This window comes from Scomber scombrus, chromosome 7 (genome assembly GCF_963691925.1).
Source record: "Scomber scombrus chromosome 7, fScoSco1.1, whole genome shotgun sequence".
Lineage (NCBI taxonomy): Eukaryota > Metazoa > Chordata > Actinopteri > Scombriformes > Scombridae > Scomber > Scomber scombrus.
Window position 1 is genome coordinate 10,253,174 of NC_084976.1, and position 17,073 is coordinate 10,270,246.

General features: G+C 39.7%; 1 protein-coding gene across 1 annotated transcript; it reads right to left on the minus strand.

Moving 5' to 3' along the window:
- Positions 1-163: 163 nt before the first annotated feature.
- washc5 (WASH complex subunit 5) lies at positions 164-14,437 on the minus strand. The gene is made up of 29 exons (XM_062422571.1): positions 14,344-14,437; positions 13,515-13,758; positions 12,553-12,698; positions 12,242-12,326; positions 11,924-12,024; positions 11,206-11,398; positions 10,861-11,013; positions 10,567-10,680; positions 8,734-8,905; positions 8,379-8,506; positions 7,871-8,000; positions 7,395-7,507; positions 6,109-6,275; positions 5,609-5,684; positions 5,340-5,450; positions 4,612-4,752; positions 3,961-4,041; positions 3,756-3,857; positions 3,413-3,592; positions 3,170-3,294; positions 2,803-2,965; positions 2,529-2,631; positions 2,367-2,446; positions 2,160-2,263; positions 1,652-1,781; positions 1,337-1,433; positions 908-1,061; positions 638-725; positions 164-408 (listed from the first exon to the last, which is right to left on the minus strand). The coding sequence occupies exons 2-29, from the start codon at positions 13,698-13,700 to the stop codon at positions 352-354; spliced, it is 3,480 nt and encodes a 1,159-aa protein (XP_062278555.1). The 5' UTR covers positions 13,701-13,758; positions 14,344-14,437; the 3' UTR covers positions 164-351.
- Positions 14,438-17,073: the final 2,636 nt, after the last annotated feature.

The following is a 17,073-nucleotide window of genomic DNA, read 5'->3' on the forward strand; positions in this document are numbered from 1 at the left end:
ATAACATGAATTATTTTGGTTTGATGAAAATGAGAAGTTGGACTGTGTTGCAAAGTACAAACTAGATTTATTTCTAAAGTTTGGAAAATTAGGTAAAATCTCTTTAGAAATAATTAGCAGCTGAGGAGAAACAAATCGACATATTATGAACATTTGTGTTTATTTTATGAATTACATTTGGAAGTGGCGATAAGTAATAATACACAAAGTTGGCAATTTCAATTATATATCTATGTACAATCTATTATTAGTGCATTAAGACATTTATGGTCTAGACAATGAAATGTGTAAGTAAACAATTAAAAAGGCAACAAAAGCATAATTTTCTGATGAAATCCTTCATCCAGATCTTCACAGTATTGTTCTGAACTCGTCAAAAATGAAACTGGGCACATGGGCTTCAGCCACCTTCAGAACAGAGAGAGAAAGACACACATTAAATGACACTGAAGATCTTACAATAGAAGTAGGTCTTTACATACAGTATGACATCATTTATATTTAGATAGAATAATCACAAATAAAACATCCCCCTTGCTACCACCCCAGTCACTGTAAAACTGTTGTCATAAAGCACATATTTACAGCACTGCAGTTGCTCTTTACCCATTCAGTGCTACTGTCTAAGTTGTCCTACCTTGCGCGACAGTTTTGTGTACTTCACATAGTCTTCCAAGAACATCAGAGCTCCCACCACATCAGAAGGCATGTCAGGGATCTTCTGACTATAATGAAATCAAATGGAAAGTCAAAAGTGAGTTCATAACACCTTAACTGGGATCATTTTGTGACAGTTTCAGATCATCAAAAAATAAAATAATACTGCAGACAGAAAACAGAAAAGTAAATGTTTTATATGTCATTTCAGCAATAATTTCTTAGTCTAATGTACTGTCTGTTTGGTTACCTTGTGCACTGCTCCATGATAGAGCGGATGAACTGACCAATAAGAGCCAAGAACTGATGTGTGTATCTGGAGTGGAACTGCTTGAGCAGGGTGAGCATGCCGAGCACCAACGGAGGCCAGTCAACTGGGTCTGTGGCTTTCCTGCACGTCATTCCTGACAAAACACATCAGACATGTGATCATCTACACGTGGATGCAGCCATTAGAATCTGATGTGATGTGTGTGAAGTGGTGACTTCTTACTTTTCCCAGAGTAATGCTCTATGTGTGCTGACTGAGTTTGGTAAGTATCCAATCCAATTAAAAACGTCATTCAAACCATAAGAGATACAGAAGCCAATAATGAGCGATATGCCATGTGGACTCCAAGGTCCCAGCTATAAGTGAGACCTATCCAAACCAAGAAAAACCTCTGATACTGTCACTTGCCTTGGTTTTTGCTGTACTGAAGTTTAGGCAGGTGCGCAATAACGAACAGGAAGTTGATGATGGGAAAGTAGGGAAGGCGCTTTGTGGTGATGTAGATCTGTGAGAGGTATAAACGGGAAAAATAGGATCAGAGCATCCTGAAATATATACCAAACTAAGCAGCAAATAGACAGGAGACTGCAGATAATAAACAAAGAGGAAACTGGCTTCAGTTTGGTTTCAGAAAATCAAAGATTAATATTGTTTTCAGGTGAAATATGAGATTAGAACATGGCTAAATCATTATGTGGGAAGTAATACCCATCATTTCCAAACCTTGTTGAGTGGGTTGTGAATGCCGGCAGCCTCCAGGTAGGCAGCAATCTCATACAGAAGAGTGTTGTCCTCTTTAGGGTAGGGCAGAGATGGGTCATGGTAATGGGCCTCAATGTCTGCCAGCAGAGACCTGGCAGGGTCACAAGTAAAAATGGACAAGGAGTTAAGTGAAGTTAGAATTAGAACTATAAACATGTATCAAGTAAGACTCTTGGAGGCTAATTTGAAAAAACTAATTTGAAATAGTCTTATATTTTTGTCAAAAACTAAACAAAAGTCATTATAAAGTCATTAATATACTGTGAATGCCAGACTGACTCTAGAGGCCACAAAACACAAGAAACATTTTACAGCCTCATGCAGCAGTGATTAGTATTTTTTCATGACACTGAAAAGAAAAAATACCTTATTCTCAGCACTTGCAATAGTCATTTTATTGTAGCACAGTTATAGTTTTTATATTTGTTAAAAAAAAAAAGTAAGTACTCTGTGGTGAGACTATACTGACTTGTTGAGGTTTTCCAGGGCAGCACCCAGGTGTTTGGAGTCAAACTTGCAGGAATAGTTCAGCTCATTAGCAATCTGTTGTCTGAGAATCTGCATCTGACCAACCTACAGGAAAACATGTTGTGCATTCAACATTATTTTCATATCATCTTGTCTTTATTGGAAATATCTAATAATATATATATGACACAATAACATAGACCAGTACCTTCATGATGGCCTCTAGATATGCGCCCCAGATCTTCTGGGTTTTGGCGACAGCAGTGGCATACACTTTGCTGGCATTTGCTGTAGCAGAAAGAAAAATAGATTTTTCTCAAGGAATAAAAAAGATCATGTCTGTTGTGGGTTTTCCTAAATGAGTACCCACCCACAATGCCCTGAACTGGGTTGACAGCACCCAGCATGGCTTTAAAGACATCCACCACAGCCCTGTCCCTCAGGATGGTCTTCTGAAGCATCGTCAGGAAGTTCTGATTGGGAGAACCACATTGTTAAACATATTATTGATAAACTTACTATACTATGTGCACTGAAGATAGCATAAAAGCCCTCACAGTGCTTGAAACAGGATTCTTTCTGCCTTAGTTTAATTCAGTGAGAGCTTTGCCACCCAGCCTGGGATCTTTTTGTAGGTGAGTTACCTGCAACTCCTTAACAATCATGAAGCAGAGCAGGCGGTCCAGTCCATTGAGGCCAAATGTACCCAGGGTGTTCTGGATCTCAGAGAACAGCCTGTTGTTGGTCACCTCCTGGTGGCTCTTCAGATCATACCAGGTGTTCATTTGGTCAATGTAGCATGTTACCCTGTAGAAAGGACCAATATTTTTCAGACAGCTTATAAATACTGCAATATTTGGCGTCTACAATATGACTAAAGCTTTTATCTTCATCTTTAATTTCAAGCTGAGATTGTTTCAAGAGAAAAAAAAAAACTTCATAGGATTTTCTGTCATAGGATTGTAATCACTCCTCTTTTCCAATTTCACTGTTAAATGAAAAGAGACGTACTTTGGATCAGTGATTCGAAGGATCTCTCTGCAGAGACGGCCGATGAAGGTGGCAGACTCATCCACTGAGGGAAACTTGGGGATGGGGATGTGGGTGGACTGGTGCACACTCTGCCAGTCCTGGATCTGAATGGAAGCAAGGAAATAATCAACTTGACAACCAGAGCATTGAGCTGATGTCTGTGCACCATTCAGGGATGTGATTGAAAACTATAAAAGGGCATGATATTGCGCTGAGTCAGACCTTAGTCCTGAGGAAGCTGTTGCACTCCTGTTCCACATTGTAGTTGATGATGCGGGACACCTCCTCCTGCCAGATTTTGAGGCCGTAAATGCTGACATAGTCCTGGATGTACTCAAACGACCTGTAGAACCCATCCATGGTGGCTGCCATGTCTTTTAACTTGGGCATCAGCTCACTGGGCTGAGAGAGTGAAAGACATATATTCTTGTTTAATGTTCCTGTTTTAATTGTTCTTGTTGTCAAAACAAGCAGCTTTTTAAAACAGATAAAAGGTGCAGTTATCTACTGTTTGATTTATCTCTAAGACAGACTAAGAAGACACACAGCAGATCTGATGTCTGACCTTAGCTTTGGGGTTGAAGATCAATCCTTTGTGCAGAGCATAAGCCACCCTCTTCACCAGCTCCTTCCTGATGCCATCTTCCAAAAGTTGCTTAGGATCCACCTAAAACATCAGAGTGTTAGTAAACTAAAATCCACTACAGCAACTGATTCTTGAACAGCCAGGAGTTTTAAACAAGTCCAAACCCCTTCATCACAGCACCTACCTTAATGATTCCAACTAAAGTGGTCTTCATCATCAGAATGCCCTCAGTGAAAATGGAGATGTCATGGGTGAGTTTAGCCACCTGTAATGACGTGAAGCAGAGAGACGTTTGGGACACACAATGACAGAAACAATCCAATTAACTTAAATTTATTACATCGACAGTGCGCTCTTTCATGCTGCCGGATAAAATGTTTGTTGCTCTGTTTTTAAATCCGAGACTGCATATCTGAAAGAGCTCAATCTAAATTGAATTTCCACTGAAAAGCTTAACTCTATAACAGTCGCATTTAAATTCAAGGCATTTGACTAATATTACAGATATGCCTGACAATATTAAATTTGGTCTTCAACAATTCATTATCTGCCTGACAAATTCAAATGAGTGCAATTCAAATAAGGCTCCGCTGGCACAATTTGTTTCCCTATCAAACTTTCTTCTCTAATTTGTATTCCACATCAAAAGCCGTGAGTTAGATTGAAAAATGTTCCAATGTGACAGCTTGTATGATTGCCTCAGACTCACATAAATTAGTCCACATCGAAACAGAATAACTTCGGGCCTCTCTTCTAATAAATCTGCTTTTGATTTCATATTCGATATTGATATATGAAGAAGTGTGACAATTATTTAAAAAAACAACTGCTTTACTTCATAACGAGCCCCGAGTTGAGAGTAGTCCTTTAGCTTGTCCTTGTCCAGCCGCGTGGGCACCTCCATGATGTCATGGATCTGAAGCTTAACGATCTTAGCCAGAGAGGTGAACATGCTCTCTGGGATGATCTGCAGCACCTGGAAACATGAAATAAAATACCCAAACTGAGCATCAACAGCAATCTCTGTTTAAGGGGTTATAAATCAGGAAGTATATATCAGTGGGAATTCTAAACAGCAGCCTAAAATAAGCGGAGATTATTAAGGCTATGTGACAGACTGTGTATTTTTCTGTATTTGTATGTTTGTATTCTATCTATCTATCTATCTATCTATCTATCTATCTAAAGACAGAGGAGTCGAGATTAGTCTTCAAAAGCAGATGGTACATAACACTGCAGATGAACAATCTTGCTACAGTTAGTAGGAGCAAATCCTCTAGCATTAAGGGATATGGCATGTGGCTGATGACACCAGGAGGCAATAGGATCTTATGGTACACATCTGCTAAATTGCTCTATTTGGATAAATTTGCCAACAGGTGGTTTTGGAAAGATTAATCATGACTGCAGTTACTGTACAGCTGCCAAACAATAATTTACAACATTCATTTGTTGCAATTATGAGGTCACATAAAAAGTGATGATACCTTTTAGCTGAAAAACACAGGAGCAGGAGCCAGTTTTTAAGATCTCAGGTTTAAATATGATTGTAATATGCTGTACCTTTCTGACATAAGCTACCAGTTCTCCTGAGTAGAACTGTGAAACACTCAGCAGGTCAGCACTGTTGGCCTGGTTGATACGCAGCAATGGAAGATCCAGAGCAGATGCCAGCTGGTCACTCACACACACACACACACACACGCACACACACAAACAAACACAGAAAAGCAAGTTAAAACAGAATTCTTTTAACATCACAGCTAAGAATCCTCTACACTAGGGCTAAGTTATGCATGTGTATATGTGTGCTGGGCACAAATGTTCTTCACCTTCAGAAATGTAGCTCTCAGTTTTGTAACCATGGACGGGTTGACTCTGATGCTCTCCTGCATAATTGATGTGAAGCTGCAGAATAAAACATAAGCAGGAAAAAATATTACACTTGAGAACAAACTGGTGAGAAAAATCTGCTACACAGACAAAACAAAAGCACCACAGAGTTAAATAAAAGAGAAAACAATTGCTGCACTGTGGTCTAATTGTGACTGCCTCGCTGTCTTTTGCTATTAACTGCATGCTATTCAGAAGAAAATAAAAAAACTATCTAAGAAGAAAAACATGCCAGGCAATCAATTATTAATATTGCATTGTATCAAAGATTAATCTTTGTATATCAAAAAATAAATCAAAAATTAATCTTAGATTCTTTGATAGAGATTAATCTTTGTATATCAAAGATTAATCTTTGGTTTCTTCATGGCTATTTTAATATCTGATATTTATAAGACACTGCACAAATGAATCACTCTGTATGGCTAGAATTAATTACCTGTCAATTATCTGCCATGCGTATGATAAGTCCCCGACTATCTGCATAGTAATGAGGACTTCTTCCTTGATATTGATGGTGCGAATCATTTGGTGCAGGAACTTTCTGGTGTCAGCCAAGAACTGACAGACCTGCAGGTTAGACTCCAACTGGTGGAACTCCTGGACCTGAAGACCAAGGAAAATGTATTTTATAGATGTACAGTATCAGTCAAAAGTTTGGACATTCCTACCCATTCACTTGAAGGAGAAAGTGTGGGTAATCTGTGACTGTATAGAATACACACAATCTTAAGTCTGTATACATTCTGGGCACTTGCCTGGAAGTGTTAATATCTTGATGTAGAAACAAATCAATCTCTAATTTCTGTCTCAAGAGGGTAATTTGTCACCATCTTAGAAGCCTGCTGACAATTTTTTCAGAAAATTGTGTTTCTTCTATTCTAATTTTACATTTTAACAGAATGTGGCAAGGCAGACAGAAACTAAAAATACTGCCTTGTGGTTGTATGCCTCCACCAACCCATGAAGTTGCAGTTTCCATCCATGTCTGTCCAGACTCATAATACTTGTACTGAAGACATCCGAGAAATGTAATAAAAATGTATTAACTGCATTTACTGGCAAAATGGAAGTTATGGTCTTGAGTTATGCACAAAAATGTGTTTTGTGAGGTCACAGCGGCCTTTGACCTTTGACTACCAAAATCTAGTCAGTTAATCCTTGAGTCCAAGTGGATATTTATGCTAAAATTTGAAGAAATTTCCTCAAGGCATTCTTTAGATATCACGTTCATAAGAATGGGACATCTTATGAACGTTGTTTGTCCGTATGGACGGACAAACAACCCAAACATAAAACCTCTGGCCACATCTGTCACCAGCATGGAGGCATAAGAATGAGGGCACTGCAAGCCACAAAACATTTATATTATGTATTCTGATGTGACCCTGTTTATATTAATTTCATAGCAGTTAACTTTGTTTTTTGTTTTGCTACTGTTCGCAAAAATTGTTCTTGGAGTCCCTTTTTAGCTGTATGCATGAAGCTAAAGCAATCCACATGAGTGAAGCATCAGTGAAGATGGTTATCTAAGGAGGGCTAAATCGAGGGCAACAAGCCCAGCTGCCCTCGATTCAGCCCTCCTCGAATAAAGCAACAAACGTAACTCACAGATCTCATGACTTTTTTAATCAAACCAAACACCTCTATCTGAGATTGATTACACTAATGAATAGCACTATTTAAAGTGAAAAGCCAGGGTGACATCCCCATTATCTCGCTCACCTCAACCAGAGCTTGTATGAGCTGGACTGTTTTCCTCCCAGCAGCCGTAGAGTCCTCATAGTTCAAAGATTCGATCTGCTTTGAGATTTCTCTGAACCAGGCTTGTAAGTTCTCTGTGAAGGTTAATACAGGTATGCAGTACAAGCAGAGGAAGAATGTTATCAAAGTGTTTCACAAGTGGTTGTTAAGAAAAATGGGTCGAGAGGAGCCACGGTTGCAATGGGCAGAAATAAGTATGACTGATGTAAATTTAATTCGCTCCTCCTTACATGTCTTGCATGTGTGTCCTTCATGAATTTTTTTCCATGACGTTTCCCTGCCTCAACATTTTCCTCTCAGCAGCTTCAAGTTTAAACTCTTTTATGTATTTGTGCTCCAAGACTGAAATAATCCACGCACAGCTGTGGCCGCTTCAGTAACACTTCCTCCCTGCATGTGTAATCCTGCACCTTATCCGTCCTAACAGTGTAACTCACCATTTTTTTCCACTCTGGTAAGCGGTTTGACGCCTGAGAAGACTTCGGCCAGCTCAGTCATTCTCTCTGATCCCTCCTTCTTGAAGCTCTCCCACTTGATCTGCTTCTCTGTCAGCATCTGCTTGAACATCTGGAAGAGGGGACAGCACAGATGCAGAGTCGATGAGGAAGGATTAGTCGGATGATATGTGTAATGAGAACATTAAATTAGTGTCTTCTCCTAATGATAGACTGGCTAGCCATATGCTGTCTCGCAGTATGCTAATAAACAACAAAGAGGACACACCTAACGAGAAACACAATTGGATGCATCGCCGTGGAATTATTCTGACATTAATTTCACACTTTCACTCTGCCTAAAGAAGTGAGAAGACTGACATGTTTGAAAGCACCTCAACACTTACTGTACCAGTTCATCCTCCATCATTTTAGCTCCCAAACTATTAATGACAGTTTACTCTTACTTCTACGTCATTAGCATTTTACAGTATTAAGGAGAGACTCTTACCTCTTTGAGAGTGAACTCAAACTGAGCGGTGTCTAGCAGGAGCTGGAAGAGGATCTTGGGGTTGTACTTGGAGTCGTTGAGCACTTGCTCTTTGATCTGACGCAGTCGCTTGTTGTTTGGGTCATAAGCTATAGGACAGAAGATTACTAATTTAAGTAAACTGCAAAACAACAATATACAGTATTATCATTAATATAGTCATGATTAAAGGCAAAGCCAGAGATTTGGAAATATGGGCTTAATTTGAGCACCGGAGCAATGTACTGTACTTTTCCAGGGAAATTTTGGGTGATGACTTCAACTAGAAATTGGCTAAACTCTAGTTCTAAAGGGAAAATCTTCCCAAAACTCTCACCTGACTCTGCAGAGTGCAGCATCAGCCAGCGGATTGCCACATTGCAGTCCCTCAGACAGTTGAGCAGTTTGGGGATGTTGTCCAAGATGATCTCCTCCCTGAGGAAACCTTCCTTAAGCAGCTGTTGCACCTGAGGCCTCAAGCTCTCCATGCTAGCTGCATAGCGGGTGGCCTAAAGACACAGAAATGCTGCTGATGTTGGGAGATGTATAATTGATCTTTCCTCTTGGATGATTAATTATTCATTCATTCATTTACTCCCACGTCGTTAAGATGTATAGTATACATATATATAATGTCTACAGTGCAGTCACGAAACCAGAATCAATCAGTTGCTTCCTCTGTGCATTACTGCTGTGAGTGCAGACTTCTTCATGATTGTGGCACTATGCAGGATTATTTTATTAGTAACTGTAGCTCAAATAGAGTTTGCGATTATTCACCATCTTTTTATCTCACAAACCTTTGGGGAAAAGTTAAACAATGTCTTTGGAAAGTCACTGATTTCATTAACTTGCCTTTGGTTCAATTTAGATTCTGCACAGTCACACAGAATGACTTACATATTATTTGGACACTGTTATCAGTACCTGCATACAATAGAGGGCCACACGAAAAGACAGTAAAATTAAGATTCTGAAGACTGTGTGACACTGAAGCCAGTCCAATTTCTTAGACTGGCTTCAGTGTCACCAAGGAAGGTCCAAAGAAGGTAATCTCTCCCTCCCACCCATGCGGTGACCAGTACCCTGTCTTCCCATCCCAGTAGTTCAATATTACATACTACATAGATTCATAGATTTACCAAAATACAGCAAAGTGCACTTCCATATATTATAATACCATACTTGCATATTCAAGCCAGCAGCTGTTTAACATCTGCTTCTGCAGAGGCCCATGCCTGGACAGTCCTTTCTTTAGCCCCGTGTATTCTAGCTATAAATTGTTCAGTGTGTACCATGGTTTTTGTTACTATACGAACTGCAAATAAAATATGAGATTTGGAGACCACGTGTCTGATTTCTGACATCCAACATGACATGAAGCTCATGGGTGTATAAAGAAAGCCCCCCAGGGTAAACCATAAACATGCATAGAAGATCTGAGTTGTAGGTGTAGGAAAAATTAAGAGCCAGGTAAATTGAATGTTGTTTGCAAGTCATTTAACGTTCTGAGACCCTCCTCATTACAATTGAAAAAGGGACTCCTCCGGTAAGAGGAGCAACATTACGGAAAATGGGACTGTGGGTGTGTCATTTTAACTGAGAGTGAGTAGCTTTCTCTACAGTGTGCCAAGTTGATAAAAGGAAAGACACTATGGGGCCCAGCTTACTTTTAGAGCATTTAAGAGACAGATTAGAGTATACCAAGTCTTATAAACGACAAGGAGAAGAAATGTTTCCTCTATAGCCCACCATAAACTGATGCATTGGGGTCTAACCAGACTGATAATGGACACAAGACATATGACCAAAAACACAATCTTGAAATTGGGGACAGTTCGGTCTCTCCGGCTACATTGCAGAGTTGACAGTTTGCCCCTCCAAATAAATTCCAAGATTGGTTGTGAAATTTATTCCAGTAACCCTCAGGGGAAGAAAAGGGTAATATATTGGAATAAAAGTTTACGCTCATGTCAACTTCCACTCTATGTAAAATTCTCTGGAAGTTTTAAATCGTAATAGGGTAGGGGGAGGGGAAGATATCCACACCCAGGTATCTGAAGGACTTCACCACTGGAATGTGTGATGGGACAAGAAATGAGTTGAGTGGAAGTAGTGATGACCAGTTGATTTTGTTACCCGACAGCAAAGTCGGGTAGTTTTTAAATACCTGCTCTTTGATGTTGGCAGAGTCCAGGGTGTAGTTGAGAGCAGTCTTGGCAGCTTTGTACGGTTCCCAGGCTTCCACCAGGTTCACCGTGATCCCCATGTAGATACTGATAACCTGCAGTTAGGTAACATAAAAACACTTTGGTACAACAGAAAATAAATGGCCGCAATGAAACACTAAGAGGAAATAAGACAGACTGCATAAATTCAGTAAATTATAAAATATTATTACCATGAAATCGTTTATATTCAGTCCCAATCTACTAGCATGACATTATCTGTATAAGTGTCTCACCCAATTGTCAGGGAAGTACTTGTCCACTATCTCCCTCATCTTGGCCTGCTGGGTGTGCAGTATGGAGGGGCTGAAGTAAAGGCACACATAGAGCATGGCTGCCTGGTTAGCCAGGGCTGTGCTGCGATGCTCTGGTAGAGGATAAGCAGACACCTGAAAGAAGGAGGAGAATTTCTGTTTCAGGTCCCACCCAGAACATTTACCAAAATCCATCCACACTCTCTGTTCTGCCTTGTTCAACTTTGAACTGTCTAATAAAGGCAAAAATGCAACAGTTGGCGGTGTGATCTGTTATTACTCATACATTAAACATGGGTTGGGGTGTGAGGGTGAAATGGTCCTCACTTGGTTGTATATATCGTCGGAGCGCAGCCTCCCAATAACCATGCTAATAAACGTGTTACTGATGGGAACCCTCTGGAAGTAGCTCTCTGGGTAGTTGACTGGTCGTTTAGCTCCAGCTTGGCTGGAGTAGCCAGTGCTGCGCAGGAGTTTACAGATGTCATCCAGGTTGGAGTCGGCCGATGAACGGGCGGCACTGAAGAAGATGTGAAACAAGACAGAATGTTTCAATAGGTGATATGTATTTAAGCTGATGGATTGGTTGGATTTGGTTTCTTGGTACTGACATTGGTATAATAATTTGATATACTGAATGATTCTATCAGTTCATCCTGCTTCTGTGCACCTGACATCAGGAACTAACAAGATGTCCATTTGTGAACATGCTAGCATTATATATCTACACTAATGCTCTGATGTAAACTCAAACAATAAAGAAAAAATTAGTGCATCCATATTTGTATTAAATAGCTTTCTCCTTTGATGCATAATAACATGAAAAATGGTAGTTTGCAGCTGAGGCAGAAAGAGCAATTTAAAAAGAGAAGACAGGTACTTTAATGTTTACCGTCTTGTATTTTAAGCCAATGAGTCAAGTAAAATGACTCAAATATGCTGTGAGCGAGGTCCCTGGCTATGGAGGGAGTAAAAAGCATTGAGCATGTGAGTCAGTGGGAAAACTTTGGATTTGTTTGTGTGGGTGTGTGACTCACAAGCGTACCTGTATCTATAGTAAGAAACAAGCATCCTTTCTCTGACCTCTCCTTCAATTTTGTGGTCAATAACCAGCAACATGACTCCATATAGGTAGAGAGCCTCGCACTGGGTGGAAAAGAGAAAATAAAAAGAACAATCAACTTCTGTGCTGTCGCTTAAATTTGTAATTTGAAGGGCTAGGCATGAAAATCAATCTGTAAATCAGCAACACAGGCAATTAATTTTGTTCGGAACTCATCACAAACAGATATCTGGAAGAATAAGGTTAGCTTGTTCCTGTAATCTTACAAAATTAAAACTGATTTGCATTTTTATTACTTACTAGGAGCTGTTTCCCATCCTCATTTAGAAGCACAGTCTCAAGGGTCTGCTGAATATAAACACCCTCATGTAGGTCATCCAAATATCTGGAGACAGGAGAAATAATTATCAGAACATCTTTTAATATTGTTTTTCACCAAGTTGTGTGGTTTAAAAAGAAGGAAAAAAGAAAGGATGGGGCATCAGACACAGGTAAGAAACTAGGTCTGGGTCTTTCTATTATAAATTCAATCAAAAACTCGCTTCATGATTTTGTATTCTGAACTGCAAGTGAACTGAACCAGACCCTTAGATAACCCCATCCTGTCTTACCTGTTAAGATCCACTATATATTTGTGGACACTCTCAAAAGCCAGATAGAACCTCGATAGAATCTCAATGTTGTTCTCTCTAAACTCCTCATCTAGGTCCTGAAGTTCAGGTTTGGCTTCCAGCTTCCCCTCATAATACTCTGGACCCTGGAAAGTAAGCAAGATTTTGTAACCATGAGGGTGCAATTCATACTTTTCGTCTTATACTGTACACAATGCTACCAAAAGAGGAGAGAAGCAGTACAAATGTTCCCTTTAGAGAGCAATAATTTTCATAAATCATACACAGAGGTACAATTGCATTTACAGCAGCCCTACAAAGACTTTACTGTATATGCAGTAATGTAGCAGTCATTCCAACCAGAAAGAAAGTGGAGTCGGAAGAAACCCCACCCCTATTTATAAGTGCCCCTATTCAAATATGGCTTGCACACTCAGCATAAAATTAGGTTCCCCATTTCTTCATTTACATTTTATTTAATGCAGGAGTTCCATTGAGATTGAGATCTATCTTTCAAAAGAGACCTGAAAACAAAAAACAGACTTACTCATTCAAGCACACAATCAGCATACAGAACAAAATAACTACAGCCAGAGAGCCAACAAGAATCAATAAAAACATTAACAAGAGTCATAAGAAACATCAGTTAATGAAGTTTTAAAGTGTCCAAGGGGAATAAAAGAACCTAATTTCAGAGCAGTTTACAGATCATTTAAAAGGCGCATCGTACCCAAAGCCAATTCTGTTAAGATTACTGTGTACATATTATGACGTCTAATGTTAAGTAGTTACTGGATTGTGCACTGCAGCTACAATATTTAAATGTGGCTGAGAAGAGACATAAAGTAGTTTGGAAGCTTAAACAATAGAGCTTTATAGAGGCTGGTGTGAATATTATATGACAACCAAACTGTTTACAGCCAACAAATGTTTTGCAACTCCTGCCCTGATCCACTCCATACCTTAAAGTAGCTGAAGTCACAGATAATGTCTCCATATTTCTGCTGGTCACTCTTGTCCTTGAGCCTGAAAACTGGAGGGATGAAGTCAGAGAGGCGCAAGAGCTCGGCAATGATGGCATTTCCTCTGGACACTATCCTGAGGATGGCCTGGCCGCACAGGTTGTTCTCTGCCAGGAAGTCCACCATTGCGGCTGCAGGAGGAGGAGGCGGAGGAGTATAAAGTGGATGCAATACTCAGACACTCCTGTTGTAAAAGAAGAAAAGGTATGTATGAAAACAGCAGTTAGTTTTGAAAGAAACAGAGCTAGACAGACTAGTTTCATCATTGTAAAAGCAAGTATCCGCCCTGCTGAAGTGTCCCTGAGCAAAGCACTGAATGCCTTCTACAGTAAACTACTGCAGAACCTGAACTAAAAGAGAAAGTCACTTACTTCCTATTAGGATCATTCACATTAGTATTACTGTCGATGTATTGGTCGAGTCTTGTGCATGAGAATGAAACTGTTATATGTTACTGTATATAACAAAGCTTGAATACAACACTAATGTTAACGTGAGTCATAAAATGTCATGTGTCAGCTTTCCTAAAATCCAGCTTTCTCAAAGAAACAACCAAGCACATAGAAAACAGTAGTTTAGCGACTTATTAACATGCCGTTTGGTGTCTAAATGGAAGAATTGGAAGAGTAGTGATATTATATCCAAACATTAGCCCTTTCCATAATTAGAAAGCTAACGTTAGCACGTAGCCTGTTAGCTAGTTCCTCTGATTAGCATTGATGCAACAGACATAACATGTAAAGATGCAAACATGTCACAGTAAACTCACTTCTTTTACGTCTTGATGAATTAACTTAAACAGTTGGACATTTTCCCGTAGAGAGAGAAAGCGTTGCCTCTTTGGATGTTCTCTTCCCTGTTTACTTCCTCATGACCAATCACATGACTTCGCCGCCGGGTGTGTTTGATTCTTGTCATTCAGTGCGCCGGAGAAGATCGGGAACAGGTCCAATCGGCCCCACGCTTACAGTAGATCTCGATTAAAAGTCATTTTTGCTTTGTTTTAGAAAACATTGTGTCTCATAATCCCTTTTAAGCGATCATAACCCAGCAAATATATAAATCTGAAACAGTGTGATGTTTTTAATGTCATCACACAGATTTATCAGCTAAAATAATAGTAAAATTAATTTTAAAAATCTATTTAACTCAAAAGAAAATAATAATTTTGGTTTAAACTTTATTAAACCTTATCTTCCACTGCTTATGTGCTGTGCTTACATGTTTCATTAGATGGCGACAGAGATCCACTATATCCTCAGTTTGTCCATCACCACACTGTTGGGTCTGTGAGTGCAGATTTCTGACTCCACATGGATTGATTTATTTGCAAGGACCCAGCAGTGAGAATAAACCTGAACAGAAATTTAACCAACCTACCCTGGACAATCTTAGAGATTAATTCCCAGAGACCAAATGTAACATCCTCTAGCCCTTATATATCCTAAAATATATATTCTCAGAAGCTTCTTATGAGAATTTCTTAACTTCAACAGCAAATAGTTCAATATTTATAATCATCTATATGATAAAAAATCTATTTAGCCAGAGAAATTATTAAGCTTGCTTGTAAATACTGGAGCCTACCACCCACTGTTCATGACCGACATGTGGTCAACATGGATGAATAAGCTTAAGCCCTCGTGTTTCCTTCAAATTCTGATTGAATTGGACTTTTATTGCCAATAAGTCTAACACACTGGCAGGTATTTCCTTTAAGCAGTGTGAGCCAGAAGGTTAATAACAGTCATATGGAGAGGGCTGTTTGTTTGACCTGTTATTTTTGTGCGGGGCAAAGTGAGGTTTCATCTCAATCCTGTACCACTTGATGCCACAGTAGATTTTCTGCTGTAATCAATCAACTTTCGTATGGTAAACATATTGTAAATCATCTCATACAACACTGTCGTACCATTTTAATTGCATTTAACTTTGATATGCATAAGGCTCTTGGCTTTAGTGTTTTCTTATCTTAATAACGCTTTTACTTTATTCATTAGTGCAGAGTGGTGATTGACAAGAAGATGGGAGACAGACTGTGTGACATATGGCAAGGTGAGCTGCGTTTAACGTCCTGAATAACACGCTTCTTATCTCGCCAAGCCACTGGAGCACAATTATTCCAATGCATTTAATAGTGGGGGCGAGGGAGAAAGACAGACAGGTGCAGTTTAGATTCATAGCTTGCCTCCTCATTGACCCGACTGTCCACAAACTACACACTGTGTCCCTGCGGCCGCTGGATTTATTACCCGTTTACCATCACACCAAGGTCACATTCTCTGCGGCACCTGGGTCAGCTATATGGGCTTCCTGGGAAGCATCATGAAAGGTTTTCACTAATGAGGTCTCTTACTACACACCAACTGTATTAACCTTCTGGTGCCTTAAGGGTTTTCCTTACTTGTTATTGGTCTGTGTAGAGCAGCTGTAACTGTAACATATTGAATCAAAGGTCTGTACAGCTAAAGGACAGGGTACAGTGTAATCCTTTCCCATGTTAGTGTTATGACACTCTGGACACAGTGTATTTTCATTTAGCCATTGACTGAAGAGTGACCAAATGATCCTCACGTCTCTGCCCATTAAGTGCATTGATGGACCTCATTTCTCATTCCCTGAGTGGCTTGGCGGTCATTGATTGCTGGGTCAGGTAATTATCATTTGTCAGTGAAACCCTTGAATCTGCTGACATGACATGACACATGATGATTGCTTCTTACCTGTGAGCGTGTTTATGTGCTAACAAACGAAACAATTTATAATAACATGTTTGAGAAAGTGTGACTCAGGGATTTATAATCGAAAGGTTATTATCAGTATTCACCAGTTACGAGTAGGTGATTTTTCAACTCTGTGTATATGCAAAAGATGGTGTGAGTGCATAAAATGGAAGGACGTCCGTGTATGTGTGTGTGTGTGTGTGTGTGTGTGTGTGTGTGTGTGTGTGTGTGTGTGTGTGTGTGTGTGTGTGTGTGTGTGTGTGTGTGTGTGTGTGTGTGTGTGTGTGTGTGTGTGTGTGTGTGTGTGTGTGGGTGTCAAGGTGCTTTCGCAAAGCACCTTGTCCCCTCAGGCCCTGCGTGCCCTTTATTAGCAGCAAGTTGACTCTATTCAGCTTTTCTAGTGATTAAACCTTTTCATGGCCGGGAACTTTCACACCACTGTGAACTGTGTGAGGTGATTAAAGGCTGCTCAATTTGTAGTCCAGTCCCAGTGCTATTCTTCCTCATTGATCTTTTTCAGGCCCTTGAAGTGAGAGCTGCACACAGCAGGCTTCTCTCACTGGAATAAGACAGGATACATACTCTGCCCTGCTCTTTCTATCTCGCCACTCTCTATGTCAGCAAAGATTTCACAGACATAATGCAAATCTAATCACAGCTACAATTACCTGACAAGCTGGTGTTTAATAACGATTATGTGATTATGTTATATGAATTTGATTAAGCTCTTTCATGTTGAGTGTGCATGTTACATATCAAACAGAGTTAAATGTTTA